This window comes from Camelus bactrianus, chromosome 7, assembly GCF_048773025.1.
Source record: "Camelus bactrianus isolate YW-2024 breed Bactrian camel chromosome 7, ASM4877302v1, whole genome shotgun sequence".
NCBI classification, from domain to species: domain Eukaryota; kingdom Metazoa; phylum Chordata; class Mammalia; order Artiodactyla; family Camelidae; genus Camelus; species Camelus bactrianus.
Window position 1 is genome coordinate 78842880 of NC_133545.1, and position 20923 is coordinate 78863802.

The 20923-nt window shown below is 39.6% G+C and overlaps 1 protein-coding gene across 1 annotated transcript; it reads right to left on the minus strand.

Moving 5' to 3' along the window:
* Nucleotides 1-10136: 10136 nt before the first annotated feature.
* SFRP4 (secreted frizzled related protein 4) lies at nt 10137-19663 on the minus strand. The gene is made up of 6 exons (XM_010947321.3): nt 18898-19663; nt 17528-17608; nt 17367-17432; nt 15266-15464; nt 12634-12697; nt 10137-10678 (listed from the first exon to the last, which is right to left on the minus strand). The coding sequence occupies exons 1-6, from the start codon at nt 19340-19342 to the stop codon at nt 10493-10495; spliced, it is 1041 nt and encodes a 346-aa protein (XP_010945623.1). The 5' UTR covers nt 19343-19663; the 3' UTR covers nt 10137-10492.
* Nucleotides 19664-20923: the final 1260 nt, after the last annotated feature.

Sequence of the window (20923 nt, forward strand, 5' to 3'; positions counted from 1 at the left end):
TTGAAGGAAGAAATAGTTCCACAATAATAGTTGGAAACTTCAACGGCCCTCTTTCAGTAACTGATAGAACAAGACAGAAAATCAATAAGGAAATGGAGGACTTCAGCAATACTACAGTCCAATTAGACATAAATTATATATACAGAACGTTCTACCAGTCAACAGTAGAATACACATTCTTCTCAAGTGCACATGGCACATTGTCTAAGTAAACCACATGTTAGTCCACCAAAAAGTCTTAATAAATTTTTAAAATATTGAAATCAAATGAGGTATATTTTCTGCCTATAATGGAATGATACTATAAATCAATAACAGAAGGAAAAGTAGAAAGCTCATAAATACGTAGAAATTAGACAACACACCTTTAGAACCAATGGATCATAGAAGAAATCACAAGAGAAATTAGAAGATATCTTGAGATGAATGAAAATGAGAACACAACATACCAAAACTTAAGGAATGCAGCAGAAACAGAGGGAAATCTGAGTTAAAATTAATACATTAATAAGAAGAAGACTCTCAAATCAATAAATGTACACTGTAAGAAACTAGAAAAAGAAGGGCATATTCAACCCAAATTTAGCAGAAGAAAGGAAATATTAAGGATTAGAGTGTAAGTTAATGAAATTGGGAATATAAAATCAATAAAAAAAAACCAATGGAACCAAAAGGTTGTTCTCTGAAAAGGTTAAAAAAAAACCTCAACAAACCTTGAGCTAGGTTGATATGAGAGACAGAGAGAGAGACAGAGAGAGAAGATGCAAACTACTAAAATCAGAAGTGAAAGAAGGGAAATCAATACTCCATTTACAAAAAAAAAAAAAAAAAAGGGTTACAACAGAATACTATGAAGAGCTGTATGCAAACAAATTGGATAAACTAAATGTAATGCACAAATTTCTAGGAAGACACAAACTACCAAACCTGACTCAAGAAGAAATAGAAAATATGAATAGATCTATAAAAGTAAGGAGATTAAGTCAGTGATTAAGAACTTTCCAACAAAGAAAAGCCCAAACTAGAAAGGAAAAAATAAAGCTATCTCAATTAGTAGATAACATGCTCTTATATATAGTAAACTCTGAAGAATCTCACAAACACACACCGTTGTTAGAGCTAATTCAGCAAAGGTACGGGATACAAAATCAACACACAAAATCATGTATGTCTTTTCACTAGCAATGAAAAATCCAAAAAAAGGAAATTAAGTAAACAATTTACTACAGCATCAAAAGAGTAAAATTCTTAGGAATAAACTTAATCAGTGTACAAGTGCAAGACTTTTACATGAAAAATATAAAACAATGCTGAAAGAAACTAAAGAAGAAACAAGTAAGTAGAAAGACATACTGTGTTCATGGATTGGAAAACTTAATATTGTTAAGTTGACAATGCTATGCAAAGTAATACACAGATTCAATGCAATCCCTAAAAAATCCCAATGGCTTTTTTTTTTCAGAAATGGATAAACCCATATGAAAATTCATATCAAATTCCAATGCATTCAGAATAGCTAAGGCAATCTTGAAAAAGAACAAAGTGGATTACACCCACTCCTTGCTTTCAAAACTCATTACAAAGTGACACTAGTCAAAACAGTGTGGTAGTGGCATCGGACAGACATATAGACAAATGGAATAGAACTGAGAACCTATAAATTTTCATATCCATGGTCAGTTGGTGTTTGGTAAGAGTGCCAAGACCAGTCAGGGAGAAGGGAACAGTCTCTTCAATAATAGTACTAGAAAAACTGGTTAGCCTTTAAAATAATGAAGTTGGACCATTAACTTTACACTATATACAAAAAATTAATTCAGAACGAATCAAAGACTGAAAATGTAACAGCTAAAACTAAAACTCTTAGTAGAAAAAATAGGGGAAATTCTGCAAGACCTTGGATTAGGCAATAGTTTCTTAAATATGACCCCAAGAGCATAGACAATAAGAGAAAAAAATAAATTGGTCTTCATAAAAATGAAAAGCTTCATGGAAATAGGCTCCTTTGTTTTGGAATAAGCTGTATGGCTGCTACAAGGGGGCCATATCTCGGCAGAGTGGTGTGACCCCCAGGTACCCATGTCTGTTACTTAGCCTCTGCCTATACAGCCCAGACACAGGGATGCGGACCTGGGCTCCTTGGATGCTGAGAGTTGCATTGTGTGTGCAGTGCAGTTTGCAACCCTGTGCCTGGCCTCAGGCATCCATGCCCTCCTGGCAATGGCCTACCCCCACCCACCTAGGCAATTGCCTTCATGAGCAGGTCCCCACACTTTGCCCCTTATGTGGAGGCTGGATACGTTGTTTGAGCCAGACCCCATATAGCCTTGCTGCCCATGTGGGATGCACAGCCTTTCTCCAGATCTTTGCTTTTTCATCTGCTCTCTCTACTGGGCAAAAGAGGGAGCTGTGATGTCTGACATCCTAAGTGGCCACCTCTGTTCTCTCCAGGCTGTTAGACTGTGGTGGGTCCATCCAGTTCCAAGATTGATGAGACAGAGCTTAATCCTCTAGGATCCCTCTCAAGAAAGCTGGGGCACTGGACATGTGAACCTTTGCTCCCCTGGAAGAAGCCAAGAGTTAGGGGGTCTCTTGCTGATTGTATGGTGCTGTCCTTGGGGCAGGGACTCCAGCCAGATGGGATCCCAAATCTCCCTACCAGCTTCAGTGAGTCTGGTTTCACATTCACCTAGAGTGCAGGGGTTTTTCACTTATTTTCTGGATTTCTCACAAGGGAATCTGTCCATGAATTGCTGCTGAGCTGGTGAGTTTACGTGGGGAAGGATGGTCCAGGGCTTCCTACTCTGTCACCTCGCTGACCCCACCTCTTGACCATTTGGTATTAGTAATAAGTTATTCACCTCCAAACTCTAGTGTTCCAGAACTGTTTGAGAAGCACACCTGTGAATATTCATCTGTATTGTTATTTTACGCAAAATATAGTTACATATGAATTATCAATAATATATTTCTTGATGGCTTCAAGGGGAATTCTACCAAATGCCTATCCTTCTAAAACTTTTCCAAAAAACTGCAGAGGAAGGAACATTTCTGAACTCATTCTATGAGGCCACCATCACCCTGATTCCAAATCAGACAAAGATATCACAAAAAAAGAAAATTACAGGCCAAAATCACTTATAAATACAGATGCAGAAATCCTCAACAAAATACTAGCAAATCGATTCCAACAATGCATTAAAAGGATCATATACCATGATCTTATCCCAAGGATGCACGGGTTTTTCAATATCTGCAAATTAATCAATGCGACACACCACATTAACAAACTGAAGAATAAAAACCATATGATCATCTCAATAGATGCAGAAAAAGCTTTTGATAAAACTCAACATCCATTTATGATGAAAACTCTCCAGAAAGTGGGCACAGAGGGAACATATCTCAACATAATAAAGGCCATATATGACAAACCCACAGCTAACATCATACTCAATGGTAAAAAGCTGAAAGCATTTCCTCTAAGATCAGGAGCAAGACAAGGATGCCCACTCTCACCACTTTTATTCAACATAGTTTTGGAAGTCCTAGTTGCAGTAATTAGAGAAGAAAAAGAAAGAAAAAGAATTCATATTGGAAAAGAAGAAGTAAAACTGTCATTCTTTGCAGATGACATGATACTTTATATAGAAAATCCAAATGATGCTACCAGAAAATTACTAGAGTTCACTAATTAATTTGGTAAAGATGCAGGATACAAAGTTAATATACAGAAATCAGTATACACGTGAAAAGATGCTCAATATCACTAATTATTAGAGAGATGCAAATCAAAACTACAATGAGGCATCACCTTACACAAGTCAGAATGGCCATCATTAAAATGTCTACAAATAATAAATACTGGAGAGGGTTTGGAGAAAAAGGAACCCTCCTACACTATTGGTGGGAATGTAAATTGGTGCAGCCATTATGGATAACAATATAGAGTTTCCTTAAAAGACTAAAAATAGACTTACCATATGATCCAACAATCATCTTCCTGGGCAGATATCTGGAGAAAACCATAATTTGAAAAGACACATGCACCCCAATGTTCACAGCAGCACTATTTACAGTAGCCAAGACCTGGAAACTTAATGTCCATCGACAGATGAACGGATAAAGACGATGTGTGTAGAATAGATAAACAAGATTATACTGTATAGCACAGGGAAATATACACAAGATCTTATGGTAGCTCACAGAGAAAAAAATGTGACAATGAATATATGTATGTTCATGTATGACTGAGAAATTGTGCTCTATACTGGAATTTGACACAACATTGTAAAATGATTATAAATCAATAAAAAATGTTAAAAAAAGATGTGTGTGTGCACACACACAGACACAGGAATGTTACTCAGCCATAAAAAATAATGAAATAATGCCATTTGCAGCAACATGGATGGACCTGGGGATTATCATATTAAATGAAGTAAGTCAGAGAAAGATAAATATCATATGATATCACTTATATGTGGAATCTTAAAAAAAATGAGACAAATGAACATACAAACCAGAAATAGACTCACACAGAACACAAACTATGGCTACCAAAGGGAAAAGGGGGAGGGAGGAATAAATTAGGAGTTTGGGATTAACAGATACACACTACTATATATAAAATAGGTAAACAACAAGGACTTACTGTATAGCACATGGAATTATTACAATTTCTTGTAATAAACTATAATGGAGAAGAATCTGAAAAAATTGTATAGGTAAGTATATGTATAACTGAATTGCTTTGATGTACACCTGAAACTAACATTGCAATTCAACTACACTTCAATAAAAAAAAGAATATTTCTCAATTTGTTTTTAGAATACATTAAAAAAAAAAACTAGGGTAAATTAATTATTGGCTTTCTTTGGATTGTGCAGAGAAATTAATAAAAAATCTTCACCTTCCTCACTTCTTCAAACTGAATATTATCTGATGCTTTACATGCTTGATTGTATTCTATTATTCTATCATGCCTGGGCATTTGTAATATGATCCTATTAAGTGGCAGGTTGTTATTGCCTCAGGAGTGGTCCAGGACTTCAAAGGCATTAAAATAACCAACTCTCTTAGTAACCAGCAGATGGCAGGCTTCACTCACTTGTCTATGAGTACACAGCTGTACCAAGATTTTAAAAGCAAGATACAGAGAAAGGCTATTTCTTTCAATTTGTAGACTTGACTTTGAGGTAAGTAGTCAGAAATCTAATAATCAATGTTCCAAGAGATATAGTCAATTAAACTCTAGTTTGTTGGTGTTGGTCTTGAGAGGATTGAACTTAGTGGGTGGGGCAAAGCGGCCTGAGGCAGGCAATTGGGGGCTGGGGTTGGTAGTACCTGGCAATATCTTCTTGCCCCTGAGAAAGAAAGGTTAGGAAAGGCTGGAAGGTTGTCAGGGCTTTCAACTGGGGTGGCCTTGAACCTTAGCTGAGGTTTAGGCAGAAGACACATGTCCTGGGCCAATGTGACAGAGGCAACTGAGGGCTGCAAAATCAGCGGGCGTACCTTGGAGCACTGGGCTGAGATTAGTAAACATGATAAGTGGTGGAGTGTGAGTCCAATACAGGGCCTGGCTTCGAAGTTTGGAGATGGTGTGCCTGAGAAGGCAGGAAACACCTCTATCCCAACAGCCAAACAGAGCTGGGGATGATGGGGTCTGTGTCTCCCTGAATTCCACCATACGGAACAGTCCCCACCCTTGAGCACTGGCTCAGTCATGCACCTTGAGCCAGAGTTTCTTTGATGGCTCTACTTAGCCCTGCTAGCCCACTTCCAAGACTGGAGACCCGGCGTCCTTTTTTTTTTTTTTTTTATAATTGAAGTATAGTTGATTTACAATATTGTGTTTATTTCAGGTGTACAGCAGAGTGATTCAGTTATGCACTCCAGTGTTCACAGCAGCACTATTTACAATAGCCAAGACATGGAAGCAACCTTAATGTCCACTGATAGATGACTGGATAAAGAAGATGTGGTGTATATATACAATGGAATGTTACTCACCCATAAAAAGAACAAAATAATGCCATTTACAGCAACATGGATGAAACTATAGATTATCATACTAAGTGAAAAAGTCAGATAGAGAAAAACAAATACCATATATCACTTGTATGTGGAAGCATTCTTGATTACAGCCTAATACTTTCCAGCATCCCCTCTCTGGATCCTGTTCCTGGTAAGCAGGTGCTCTGTAGAAAATGGACAGACTTAAAAATACACTGTGCTCTATTTTATGGCTTCTTCCTGGTGTCTCTCGGTGATTTTTCTTTTCACTGGAGTGGATGTGCTACTGCTGATGCTTGCCTGAACTGTGTCTGAATTTGCTCACCCCTTGGAAGCTACTTTGAATGACCTCCAAAGCCAGGTGTTTTTTTTTTTTTTTAATGCTTTTAAGAAAGGAAGAAATATTTTACCAAGCAATTGTTTGGGTGATTTTCAGCTGCTGAAATATTTCAATGACATAATAAATATTTGAAATATTAGATAATGAAAAATGTTAATGGATTTTAAAAAATCCATCTGTTTGATTCAACAATAGCATTTTAGATATCCCTTGATACCATGATGGAATTTTATTCATAATACCATTTTTTTTTTTGCCTAACCTCAGTTTTTTATACCTCATTATTTTATTCGTGTTATTATAATTTTGTGAGACTTGGAATCAGCCCCCTGGTTATGCCTTCTCTATTGTCTAATTTAATTGCTAGTAAAGTATATTCTTTTTTCTCTCCAAAATAGATCACTCAGGTGATCCAAACTTGCCATTACACAGTGGTTCTCATCTAGATATTACAGCTACATGTTTCAGAATTATCTAGTTATAAGACTATTCTCATACAAATATTGCAACTAGATATATTACACTTATTTATGCTACCTGAAATTGTAGAGGCAAAATCATACATCACAGAGTTTCTTACTGTTATTGATTTTCTTTCTTTTTTTTAATTAAGATTAGTTTCAGTACCACACTGGTCTTGTTTTGGATTCTTCTTCTCTTTTTGGTGGTGGTGGGGTAATTAGACTTATTTATTTAATTTTTTTTTAGTGGAGGTAGTGGGGATTGAACCCAGGACCTCATGCATGCTAAGCATGTGCTCTGCCACTAAGCTATATACTACCCTCCCACCCCACTTCATGTTGATTTCCTTTTAAAAAAGGTTTCCTCACATTCTAGTAGGAAGAGCCCTCTCTTAGGTAGAAGAGTGAATATTGGAAGAGCTGGGAGATGAGGGACTCCCTGACGGCTGGTTTGGCTCAAGGCTCCCCAACAACCATGTCAAACCTTCCTTAGACATTGAGGCAGTCTGAGGGCTTCGATCCAACCTTCCATCCCTGTTCCCTCTCTCTGACGGCTCTCCCAGCCCTAGTCAGCTCCCGCCTCAGTCTCTCCCACAGGTGTTTCCCCTAACAGAATCCATATTTAATTTAATTCCATTTTGGTGTCTGCTTCTCTGAGGACCCAGACTCACACACATGTAATCAGTAAAACAGTTTTCATATCTACATGGATTAAATCCATTTCTCTCTCTCTCTGATAATACATTTGTAATATCCTCTAGTTAAAAAAGTAACACACGATCATTAGACAAAATACCAAAAAGCATTTATGGCTTGCACTCTTTTGTGCCCCGTATTTTCCCCCTGGTCCTGAGAATTCAGTAACACTGAAAAGTTAATTGTGTCATGAAACTCTGCCCTCCCCTGGCATGCCTTGGGAACCAGACCTGAAAGTCCATTCTCACAAGTTATTGACAAAATAAACTAGTCACATGCTTTCCCCAGCTATCTGGTATATTGAGAATGTGGTCAGCAGATGGCTCACAGGTGAGGAGAGGAGCTCACCCAAGGTGACGTCGAGTACCCGGCTAAAATTTATAAAAACTACAGGGAAGGAGAAGACAGTCTTAGTGAGGAATTGGAAAGTCAGCACTTTGATACACCTGTGACCTAATGACCTTTCCTTGCTGGGCACTCTAGTCTTCCCGGCAATGCTCTTAAACAGACTCATCTCCCCAGAATTAATTAAGGATGTGCACAAATATTAGCGATTAAGATGTTTATTCAGTTTTCAGTATGTTCAGTTAAGAACTAACCTAAATCCCTAATAACACAAGGGTTTGTTGAGTCACGCACACCACTGAATAGCTCACAGCCGTTCTAAATGAGCTGGCCTGGGCTTTGCTGACTTGAGAACTAATTCAAATAAAGGGCCGAGTGAAGAAGGCAGGTTATGAAACTACGCATAATAGGCTCCTAGTTTTTTTCCCCCAAACCATTATATAAACGCATGGGAAACACATGGAAAATTATATACCAAAATACAAAGTGATTACCTCCGCATTGTGGTGAGTGGGATTCGGTAGGATTTTAAATCCATTATTTAAATTTTATGCATTTATTGAATGCTTTTTAGAAAATACATATTTACTGTATTATTGAAAGACCAACAAATATTTAAAAAGTCTCTCTAGTTGTCTTGGATTATGAAATGTGTTGATGAACATATTGCAAAATGAAGTTTTTTTTTCTGATTAAAATAACCCAACTCTCCAATAACTCCTGTTTCAGAGATAGAACCTCAGCTTCGTTTCCATATATTTATATTTACCTCCTTGCATATGTATTTAGGTGGGGAAAATATTTAAGTGAGAAAAATTGTGGTTCTCACAAAAGGGTCACTTCCACACTTGTTACATTACTCTCCATGTGGGCTGATGCTCATTTTCACATTTTTTTTTTATAATAAAGAACCAAACAGTGGCCTGGTTTATCTTTTAAAAATTAAACTTATAAATGTGCCTAATTAAGTTTTTGTGTGATATGCAGTATATGATTTCAGTTAAATATTCAAAGGAAACAGTGTTTACATTTGTTATGTCCTCTCCAAACTCTTATTTACAATGTTTTGCACTTAAGAAACAAGGTTTTACATAAGCGTTTTTTTTCCTCACTTCCTGGAGAGTTCTATTTCAAACTCCCCTCCCTCAAAGAATTCCTACTACCGATGCTTTAATGGCCTTTCCTAGGTTTCTTTAGTTTAGATACTATGCTAAACACCTGCCTCCTGTCTCCCTTTCCTTAAGGGCCAAAGAAGTTTGGCTTTTATACAGAAACACGTGCCAAATATTTTATGAATACCTTGTGTGGGTGTATCTATTGAATTCCTTCAACTCTCCTGCCCTGAGGAAGCAATGCAGGTGAAGTTATATATGTTCAGGAGGAGCTGGGTGCCCAGCCAGCGTCCTCATCAACCTTGCCTGTTTCTCCACTCTCTCCGGCTTACCCTACACACCTCACTTCTGTGTCCCAGTGACTAGAGATGAAATTATATTATTTGCTTAATTATCTTGTATGAATGCAACATGAAACTTACTTCTTGTCTGAGAAGCAGGGACAATGGTACATCTAAAGGCGGTTTTACTCAAGCTTTCAGGTTGTTCCTCTATATCCTTGAATGGTGGATGGACACGTGACTGCGGTTGCCTTTTCCAGTGCAGAGCTGGTGTGTGGCAATAGACATATAGCCGGCTGAGGACCAAGGGCTTTGGATCCTGACCCTCCTACCTCAGGTCCAGGGCACCCTTGGGAGCACCAGCAATCAGCAGAGACACTGGGCATCAAGTTGCCTCGGGTGCTCTAGAAGTGGGAGGAGCACCACACCCACAGGTGTAATATGCTTGGTGCTGACTAATTGGTACCTCAATCAAAAGCGGGAAAGCACACTCTGTTTCTGGTGCTCCTTAAAGGGAACTGAGCAGAAGCATCATGCGTGTAAAATCAGAGCATCTCCACCATGGCATGGGAACCAGAAAACGAGGATCCAGACTTTGTCTATCTGCCTTGCCTTTTATTTATTCATCATTATTTTAGTTTTTAGAGTTTCTAGCTAAAAACAGAGCAGAAAGGCTTCTTTGTAAAAAAACAAAAAACAAAAAAACTTCCCCTTTCATCACCAAGTTTCTTCTGCCAACGGTAAACACATAGAGATCTTTTAGGCATTCGTTCTTCTGGCTTTCCTCCTTTGAAGCTTTATATTTTCAATCACATTTCTGCAAATCATTAACACTCTAGCAACAGAAGGCAAACCGAAATAAAATGCATTGTTAAAAAAATGAGGTGTTTCGTTTGTCATATGGCATTTATTTTACAATGCACATATTAGGTCAGATTGTAAGGGCAAAAGCGTCTTTCCCTGCGTGGACCTCTCCTAGAGCATGCACATGGTTTACTCGGAACAAGAGCTTTTTCCACCAGCTTTCGCAGCCCTTCCCTACCAAAGGACATAACTACCACTGTGGCTTCTAGTGGCTTAAAAAGAAAAATGGAAGCATATCAGTAAGAAAAATGCTGCAGGGTGTGTCTACGACGAGCACTGTGGGTGTTAAGGCAATGGGCGTGTGGCCTTCTACAGGCGGTCTGGGCGGTGCCCGGCCTCAGCCCGAGAGGAAGTCCCCATCCTGGAAAGCAGGTAGCTCACGCTCGTTTTGGGTTTGTTCGCTTTGGAGCACTCCTAGCTTTAATGTTCTTCTTGGGGCTGGCTGGTTTGGGAGCCGGCGGCTTCCCCTTGGGTTTTGGGGGGTTACTACGACTGGTGCGCCCCGCTGTTCGCTTCTTGTCCTGGGTTGTCCTCCGCTGTTCCTGCAGCCTCTCTTCCCACTGCTGGGAGGCAACATGGACACGTCACTGTCACGTACATCTCACCCTTTTCTGCTGTTAGATTAATGTCCAAATGCATGCAGGTTTTCATTGTAATACAGTAATCACACATCGATAATGATAATAGCTCTCCATTGTTGTTGAGCACGTATCGTGTACCAGATGCTTTGGAAAGTGCTATCTGGTGATGTCTTGACATGCATTCATTTCATGGAAACAACAGCCCTTCTACATGGACACCACTGTCATGACCAGGAAACAAGCACACTGATGTTACTTGCAGAAAGTCACACTGCTGACGAATGTCAGAGCTGGAATTCAAATCCACCAGTCCAGACTCATATTCACCGATGCCAGAGCCCAAGGCCCTAACCCATGCATTTTCCCCATAATGGAACGTTCCTATACAGCAAAGCCTTCCCAAAAGGCTTTTATATGGCTAAAAACTGACGTTTATCCAGCCTCACTAGGAAATTGAGGTCTCTTACCACACTTAGGAATTCACCTAATTCTCTTACATCCAAAGGAAGGTAGAAGCCCCCCACCCACATCCAGTAATCCACTCAAGTGTAAGCTACCCACAACTGCTGAGAAACGAGTCATTTGAGATAATTGTTCCCTTGATAGAAAAGGATTTACTCTTTAAATATGAAAATATGTAAGAAAAACATGAAAAAGTGAGTCCACTTGAATAGACACTGCTTTTCATTATAACACGTATGTCCTTACTTTGTTAGAGTATAGTTCAATCAGCAAAAAATTTGAGCACAACTGGAGGCCAGGCACTAGAAATACAATGAAATGAACAACACTGTCCGCCCACTTCTAGGGCACAACTCTAATCTGTTCTAAAATAATAAACTCATTACTGGGCATTGTTATTACATGGCGATATTTTCATTTCCTTATATTGGAATATTTGCTGCCAAAGTGAATGACCCAAACAGCTATGATTCTCGAAAGCTTTCTTTCCTCTCAACAATTTCAGGTCCTTATGGTGGACTTGTCTTCTAGATTGATTCTTCTAATCTCCTGCAGTCTTGGAAACCAGATAACCAATCCTGTTAGAATTTTCTGTCCAGTAAGGCCCAGGGTGCTCCTGAGTAGCTCATGAGTACTTAGCGCAGATGTAACAGCAGCGTTTGGGTCTGTTACTCAGAAATGTAGAGAGGGAGAGGCTGTGTTGAAACTACCTGCTCCATAAATCAGTATTAATATACTCTCCCCTCGCCCAAGACGTTGTATTCACGCAAACTAAGAGAACACAGGCAGTAGCAGTATCTTTTGTGAATCTGGAAACACAAGTTCTCCTGAATGTATCGAAACATATTTTCAGGGAAAGGGATGCTTTAAAAATTCCAAGCCAATGAACTGATCTCTTTAGTTCTAGAATAATTTCACATCTCTGGGCAAAAAAATTTATTCTAACTCCTCTAACTGAATTACCAACATTTCTATGATGTTACCAGTATAATTATGGATTTGGCCACAAAAGAATTACTTTTTGTGTATGATTTGAGAAAAGTCTTTAAATTATTTTAAATATAGGGAAAGGGTCTGCTTTGTACAGTGACAGTGTGAGTTTTAAAGCTAGGTAGTCACACCCCTACATGTATATGTCTGTTTTAATCCCTATGGATGTTAATTCTGTTCAAGAACCTGCTAAAACAAGGAAAGGTAATACAATAAAGAAACCAAAAAATTAATTTAATTTGGAAATAGCCAGTAGATCAGTATTGAATTCAACTAAACTGCTTTTGGAGCTAAAGAGAGATTTGTGGTAAAAACTCCCAGGGACAATAGCTATTCTCTTAATTACCTGTTCAAAAGACATACCGCTGCTGTTGCTGGCTCCTGTGATAGCCTGGAGAGGAACGAATGTGAAGAATCCCCAAGTTCTCTGGGTTGTCCTTACATGCACTTAAACCCATATTCATAGTGTTGCTAATTATACTTACCACGGATCTCTTACTAAGTTGATCTCTCCATTTTTCAACTAAACAATTTTCAAGAAGCATCATCCTGAAAAAAAGTCATGATCTTAATAAGCAACTTCTGATTATGAAAGTGAACAGTTTAAAAATACAAAAATTATGAAAACCAAAATTCTTTAGTAACTGCTAACCTCACAACCCCCATTTATGTTTTATTGATATTTCATTTCATTCTTCCTTGTACCTATATATATTTTTAGATCACACTGTATATTTAGATCATATTGTATATTTCCTTTTATCATTGTATTGTATGTATTTTCTGATATAATTGAATAATTCAAAATATAGCTTTCATAACTATATAAATTACAACTATAGATAGCCATAATATATATAACTATTTCTTTACTGTTGAATCTCCTCTTTTGCTTAGCTATTATTACTGGCGTTGCACTGAATATCTTTGTATATGTATTAGTGCGCACTGGTTGGTTATTTCCTTAAGAGAGATTTCTGAAAGTAGAAATCTGGGTCAAAGACTGTGTATTTTTTTTTAAGGTTTTAAATACTTTATGCTAAATTTTTTCAAAGTGGGTGAACTTTCATTTAATTAACCAACATTAAGACTAGGTAAAAATGGAATCTTGTGTTTACTTGGTTTTACTTGGGCTTACTAAGGAGGTAAATATCTTAATGTTTATTTACTATTTGTATTTCTTCTTCTGGAACTTTTAAATAGATTTATGTACATCAATTTCTATATGGCAGTCTTAATGCTTTAAACATTAATTTATATGAACTCTTTATAAAGTAAGATTACTATTCTTCTGTCATACCTGTTGCAAGAATTTTTTTGTCTTTTTTAATTTTTGATTTTTATGTATACAGTATTACATTATAAAATGTGTATTGACATTTCTCTTGTAATTTCTTTTTTTCACCTTAAATTTTAAAAATTTGGATATATATTTATTACTTATAGTTTTTGGTGGGCATTTTCCTATGTCACTTGGTAATCTTGGAAAGCATGTGTTTTTTTTTAATTTTAATTTTTACTGAAGTATAGTTGATTTATGATTTTAGTTTCAGGCTACCTTGTAATTTCTTACATTACTTTTAGGTTTACAAAATATTTTGCCTTTCAGATAGCACATATTTATTCACTGAACTTTATCCTTTTTGATTAAGTTTTAAAAATATTCACCTCTTTAACCCATTTGAAATTTATTTTCAAGTACAGCAGAAAGTGAAAACATATACTATTTTCCAGATAAAACTTTTTGCAACATTTACTAAATAATAGTTTCATTTTTATTGATTTGCCTTATTTCCTTTATAATATAAGTTCTTTTGTGCATTATCAACTGTTTCAAGACTTCTTCCTCTGTTCCATTTATCTACATATCTACTCTTGCACCACACGGTTTTAACAAGTGTAGCTTTACACTAGTTTTGCTTGTCTCATAAAGCACATTTCCCCTCATCCCTCTTATTTTCAAACTCTCCTTTACAGCACCAGTTTAGTCTTCCAAATGATCATTAGCATTATTTGTGAAGACGTAGATCCCAATCATCCAAAAAATTGTTACCAGGATTTGGATCAGAATTACACGAATTCTATACACTAACTTGGGAAAATGACACAAACACTGTTATTTAACTTGTTTGTAACCTATTCATCTGTGCAAATAGAAATTAACGATAAGCCAGCCGGTGCATCCCAAGTACTGCTTCTAGTACCGGGAGGATACTAGCACTGTGCCTGAGACGAGCCCAGAAACATTCATTGAACATTTATTCATTCAGCTCCTTTACAAAGACAAGAAATCAGCAAAGCCAAGAACACAGGAAGTATGAGGAGGGGAGTGAAGTCTCTTTCTAAAGGTGTTTTTTTTTGTTTTTGTTTTTTTTCAGAAATAGAGTCTTGAGCTATATCTACCCAGAAGAAACAGATGAGTATTATTAATGGCAGAGAATCAAAGGGAAGACTTTACATAAAAAAGAGTAATTTTGCTGGACAAATATATTGCAGCAAGTTATGGGGCTCATTCTGGAACCCACACTGAAGTGTTTGATTTTTATATTTTAAGGAATTTTTATATTATAAGAATATACAAAAAGTTTCTAAGGAAAGATGTGTGGGGAGACACACCCACCTAGCTAGAGATATAGTATAATATGTGTGTGTGTGTGTGTGTGTGTGTGTGTGTGTGTAATACTCTAGCAAACAAATGTTGTAAATTAAATGTAAAGAAAATGTGTGGAACTATAGTCTCAAATGGCCATCTTTACTTGATTTGTAAGTTATTAAAGAGACCTTAAAAAAATTCAGCATTTGCCACACTAAGATTGATTTGAGTAATTTGAAAAGTACTAGTTTTACTCAAAGTAATTTATTTGCCTGTAAGTTTTTGAAATCAGGTAATGAATTCAGAAATTGAGTTTTAAAGAGTCCACTCAAATACTCACCTTTCCATTTTTCTTTAATTCTGTGAAGAATTAATTGATGGTTAGAATGCATGCTATCCCAACCAAGGCATCTACTGAAACTGATTTTTCAAAAAGCTGGTGCTGTTTTTTAAACCATGACTGCTAAGTGGGATTCATGTTTTCCTAAGTAGTGTGCAATTTGGGGGGGCCCCTCTGTGCCTACCGTGAGCGCCACTCATAGCACATGATGAGAACGTCTTGATGGGGCAGGATGTGAGGACACTGGCAGGATGAATTCGTAATGAGCGGGACTTGAGTTCGAGGGATGGGTGATGAGGACTTGAAGATCTCTTTCACGTCCACCACTGTCGTCACCTCATTACAGCCACTCCTCTGCACGGCTTTTATTTTGGCATGGATGACTGCAATTGAAAAATCGATATACGTGTTGTTGAAGCTCTGGAGAAAAATAAGGATAGTGTATTCATGCCAACTCCTGAGCCTCTCTTAAAGAATCACTCCTGTAATTATGGTCATGTCCAAGCTGCCCGAATGCAGGCAAAAAAGCCCACACAATCATATGCTAAATGTAAGCCTCCCATATTGTCAACAATGTCTTAAAAGTCCCGAATCACGCTGGAAGATGGAAAAGTAAATTGACAAGCAGGCTCAGTCTGGGTTCTGCCTTTGGCTCAGTGACCACGCCTCATTGGGCTACAGATAGGGTTTGAATAGAGAATCTCATAGATCCTTCTCAGCCCTAAAATTCGGTAATTCTAAAATTGGGGAAGGAGGAGTTGACCAAAAACATATCAGGGCATTTAGTTCCTTAGAATGTCGAGAAAATTTTATAGAAACAATATTTGTTTCTACTCTGCCTTGTAAAGAATTTAAGTGAGCATCATATATTCTCAGATTCAGAAGCCACCTTAAAGTTTGTGTGGTTCAATCACCCATGTGCTGTTGGAACTCGCTCTGGTCCAGAGGAAGTTATTCCAGGCATAACATTTTCGAACTGGAGGGAGTTCTCAGTCCTTTAATTTCCCAAACTGCCAAAACAGGGTCTGTGGTGGGCAGAGGGAGAACTCTTATTACAGATGGCTGTTAATGTCACAGTGTCTGATCCTGCTTTCAATTCTGACTCTTTTGGTCCCTTGCAATTACCGCCTGCCAGGGAGTTGTAACCAGCCTAGGATGGCTCTGTCTTGGATTCCATCCTAGGAAGCTGGTTTCTGAAGGAGCCAAAGAATTTAAATAGAAAATGGTTTCATCATCAAAGTGGTTATGAGGCAATGACCCCCCAGAGAATAGCATGACAGCAAAACTAATTAGCTGGATAGTGTCAGATGAGGGATTTAGTAGATCAGATTAAGACAATATCTACATAGAACAGATTTAAAATAACAACAACAACAAAGCTACTAGAAAAGATGGTGGGTTTTTTTTTTTTTTGGTTGAATTACCCACTCTGGCTGTGTATGATTCTCAAATCTGAGAACTTAAATAAGAGGTTATTTTTTCAGACTGCTATAGTGCCCTGATCTTCTTGCTTTCATGTGGGTTGTATAATATAAAGGTTCTTATGATATAAAATTTCAGTTTGAAATATGGAAAACTAAATTAGCAAATAAAACAAACATTTCCCCCCAGTTTCTGTTATTTCAGCAGAAAGGATTTTAAAAATGCAAATAATTATAAAATAGCCCCCAAAGATATTTTTAAAATATTTTAAAATTACATTTACTTTCAAACGATGAAAGCAGAATTAAATTTACTTAAAATACTCAAAATCTCATGATTGACGTGTCCTCTGAAGAAAATGTTGACTGGGTCTTTCAAATAAAAGAAGAGTGAGTTTAAGCTACTTATAGGGTCTTGTGATTAACATATTCCCACAATTTCTTTAAGGTGTTTCATATTCGTAGCTATTTGTAAGTAAAAAGATACATGTTCAGATCTTAATCCCCGGGTCGCTGAGCCTCAGATTAAATCCATGAATCTCTCACCCATCCTTCCTGCAGCAATGAAATCTTGGGAACAGAAAAGCGAGGTGCTGGCTGACAGCACCTCTCACCAAGACAAGTAGGATCGTGGCGCCAAACTTGCAATCTGAGCCATACTGCTGTTCTCACCTGAGTAATTTACTTTGTTTTCACCTGATTTACTCAGAAAAGCAAGAAGTTTTTATAGCTGTTATTGTGCCATCTGGAACCGCATGATTCATTAGAAAAAAATCACCAACCCTCTTCTTCACTTTATGACTAGCAGGTCTGGCTTTGTCATGTGCCAAGTCCCCAAGCCAATGGTTTCAACAGATGATTTACCATAACTGTAGTTTTTGCTCAGATACGTTGCCAGGGTTGGCTTCACCTTTTTGCACTTGCACCGATCTGGAGAAGACAAAAGAGAGACAAAGGTGGAAGAAGGTTCTGAAATCACCCTGGGAAGGAAAAAAGAGAGGGAGCCTGGAGAATCACGAACTCACCAGGGCTTAGGCGTTTACAGTCAACGTCAAGAGGCCTTTCCTGTACCATCATGTCTGGCGTGATGTCTATCCACTTAACATCTGAAACACACACAGGGCCACATGGGTGTGGTCAGTGATTCAGTCTGTTCTCCCAGCTGGAGTAAGAAACTGTCTGGAGACATTAACTAACACAGCATCACACACACACACACAAATCCCCCAAAATGGTATGTGGTTGTCAACTACTTCTTTCACACAGACATCCCTAGGCTTAGGAAAGAAAACTTTCAGGTGAGACTTCTTATCCAGAACGAATAGATGTGAACGCATATCCATTTAAACTACCGTGATACATACAGCCAACCTGGATAAATTCCTCATTCCTGTCCAAATCTATTTTAAAATGTTGATTTCCCAAGTTGACAGTTGACACTACTCAAAATACCCAGAATATTTCCAAATCCTTACCTCACATTTTGCAGAAACCGTCCACAGTCATCCCAAACAAGCACAACCCTCCATCACTTCTACAATTTAAGCAATAAATATGTTTTTCCTAAAACTCTGAATTAGAGAGGAGTTTCAATTTACCCCCTTCATTTCACTTCTCCTCCTTCACATTTTGGGCAATGCTCTGAGATCTAACTTCAGAAACTACACTCAAGCAACACCATAATTTCTTTAAATGTGCAGCAACCTAGGTCCAGGACAAAAGGATGCAAAAATATTCTTAGATTTTTATTTCAAGAAGTGGATTTAAACCGGCTCCTTCTTCCTAGAAAAGCAGCAAAAAGACCAAAGAGAAAAGAAGGAAGTGGTGGTTGAGATCCAGTTAACTCAGATGCCACAGAGGCTGGCTCTCAGTCAAAGACCATGAAACAGACATCACAATTTTCCAGGGCAACTACATTTACCAACTGCACTCTTGGTGGGGAGTGACAACTGGTATTGCTTTTTCGGAAAGAGCTTTCAAGAGCTAACATTCAATGGAGAATCCTGGTGGGAACGTTTTAAGGCTCAAATGATACAAGTAAAGTGCTTACAGCTGGCTCAGACACACCTTACACCTTATATACTTGTTTACTGTTGCTGCTATTACTGTAATCCATTACTGTAAAGGAAAATGTCCCCGATGGCCCCTCTTTGGAAGAAAAATCTCTCCCCTCCCTCTGTGGGCTGTGGCGTTCTTTAGCTGCCGAAATTCCTGTAGAGAAACCCGACTTCTCCCTAAGTCAAGTCACCAGCCACCTCCTCTAACCCTCGTCAGTGGGATGAGGGGGCTGCCCGACCACCCGCTGGCAGCTGTAGGTGTGCCCGCCCTGTTCTCAAGCAGCAGCGGCAGCCCAGGGCGCCTCCTCACCCCCTCTCCGTCCTTCCCCAGGCCTCACCCTCCGGGAGGTCAGTGACGATGGCTTCGGGCGAGATGCACACGCCCCGGTCATAGACGGGCAGCTCATCGCAGGCCAGGCTCTCGGGCCAGCTGTGGTTGTACATCTTCATGAGGGGCTCGCAGTCGTCGCGCGCGCGCTGGCACACCGACTTGCACGGCTTGATGGGGTCGTGCAGGAACTCCAGGGTGCAGATGGGCGCATACATGGCGCAGAGGAAGAAGCGCAGCACGGCGCTGCAGTTCACGTCCACCAGCTCCTCGTACTGCTCGATGGCCAGGATGGCGTTCTCCTGCGTGCTGTGGTGCAGGTGGTTAGGCATCCGCGTGATGTTCCAGGGCATGTGCCGGCACATGGGGATGCGCACCGCCTCGCAGGGCGCGCCGCGCACGCCCAGCGCCAGGCGCAGCCACAGGCACAGCGCGGTCAGGATGGAGAGGAACATGGCACTGCCCTCCCGCTCCGCCACCCCGACAGGCAGAATGGGCCTTTCTCTTCCCGCCCCTCTAGTCTTTTCCCCTCCCTTCCCGAAGGAGGAAGTCTTTTAGGGCACAGGGGATGCGGTCTTCCCAAACTCCCGTGGCCAGCGATGCGGGGCCGCTGGGGCCGGCCGTGGGTATTCGCCGTCCGGTGCAAGGAGCGCGAGCAGCGCCAGCCCTCAGACTCCGGGGCGCTAACCCGCCCTGGCAGCTCCAGTCCCAGGCCCGGCCGTTCCGAGCGCAGCCAGCCCCGGCCATTGCGGGACCCTATTTATCCCGCCACCTCCCCTGACGTGGGCCCGGAACGCTCCCTTGGCAGCTTCAGGAGCGGCGCGGGCTCCCCCTCGGCAGCCCCACCCCCAGCCCTCTCTGTGCAAAAGAAGTGACATCATCTCCTCCGGGCCGCAGCCCAGGGCTGGAATCCTGCATTCCCCCAAAGTCCCTCCTTTTTAGTCTGGCCAGTCCTTTTTCTTGAGACCAAGAAAAGGAACCTCTGGCAGTCGTTTTGGACACCGGATCCAATAGGGTGCAAGAGAAGATTTCAAGAGAAGGATAGACGGTCTTTTGAGTCAAAGCCGAACTTTGAGCCTTCTTTGTGAATTCCGCAAGTGTAGAGTTGGAGGCAATTGTGAACTTCGAACTCTGAAACATACTTGCTTTCTCCAGTAGGGGGCGTGAGAATCGCCGAGCAGTGAGGCTTGTGTGGGACTGGGGAAAGTGCAGTCCTGGTTGCAGCAGGGTGGACACGTTATATAAACAAACCACTCTTACCCCGCCGGGAGTTACATGGCGTTTGTTTTTGTTGCTATCGTTGTGGCTAGTAGACATTCATTTGGGCTCAAGTTTTTCCAGGATGGCATTTGATCTGTACCTGTTCCAGGAATCGAACTGCCTGAAGGTGTAAAATCATCTTCTAGTTTGAGAAATGTCTTCCATCTACCAACAGGCCCCTTCCTTCTCCTAATTCCCTACTCCACTCCCCAACACAAATGAAACCCAGCAGAAAATAAAGAAAACTTTGGACACCACAATCTGAAAGATTTTTTTCCTCCTTCATGCCAAGAGATTTTCAACTTGGCAATCTAAAATCTTGGTATTTGAATTACTTGGAAACTTATTTAAGTGAGAAAGCTGTGTACCATGGAGAGCGATGATGTACATTTTGTTTTCTCTTTTCTCTTAATTTTTATTAGGAAGAGGTAGTAGAATCAACTGCTGACTCAATTATCCACAGAAAAGGGAGGCTTTACTGTTCTAAGTGGACATCAATCTTCGGGCAGTAAGATTTCTGGTATATGATATTTTCTTAGGGTATTAGAATATGTAAACATATTATCTGAATGTTAATTTTTAAAGCCATAGTTTAATTGGAAATCTGAACTTAAGGCAGACAGGTTTTTTTTTTTTCCCCTCTCCAAAGCTTAAATTCACAAAGTTAGTTCAGTTTTGATCCTGATCAGGACTGAGGGTTAAAATAGCCCAAGGAACTTTAATACAGCTGACATTTATTGAGCCTGTGCAAGAGGCTAGGGTTGGTGCTAAGCGCT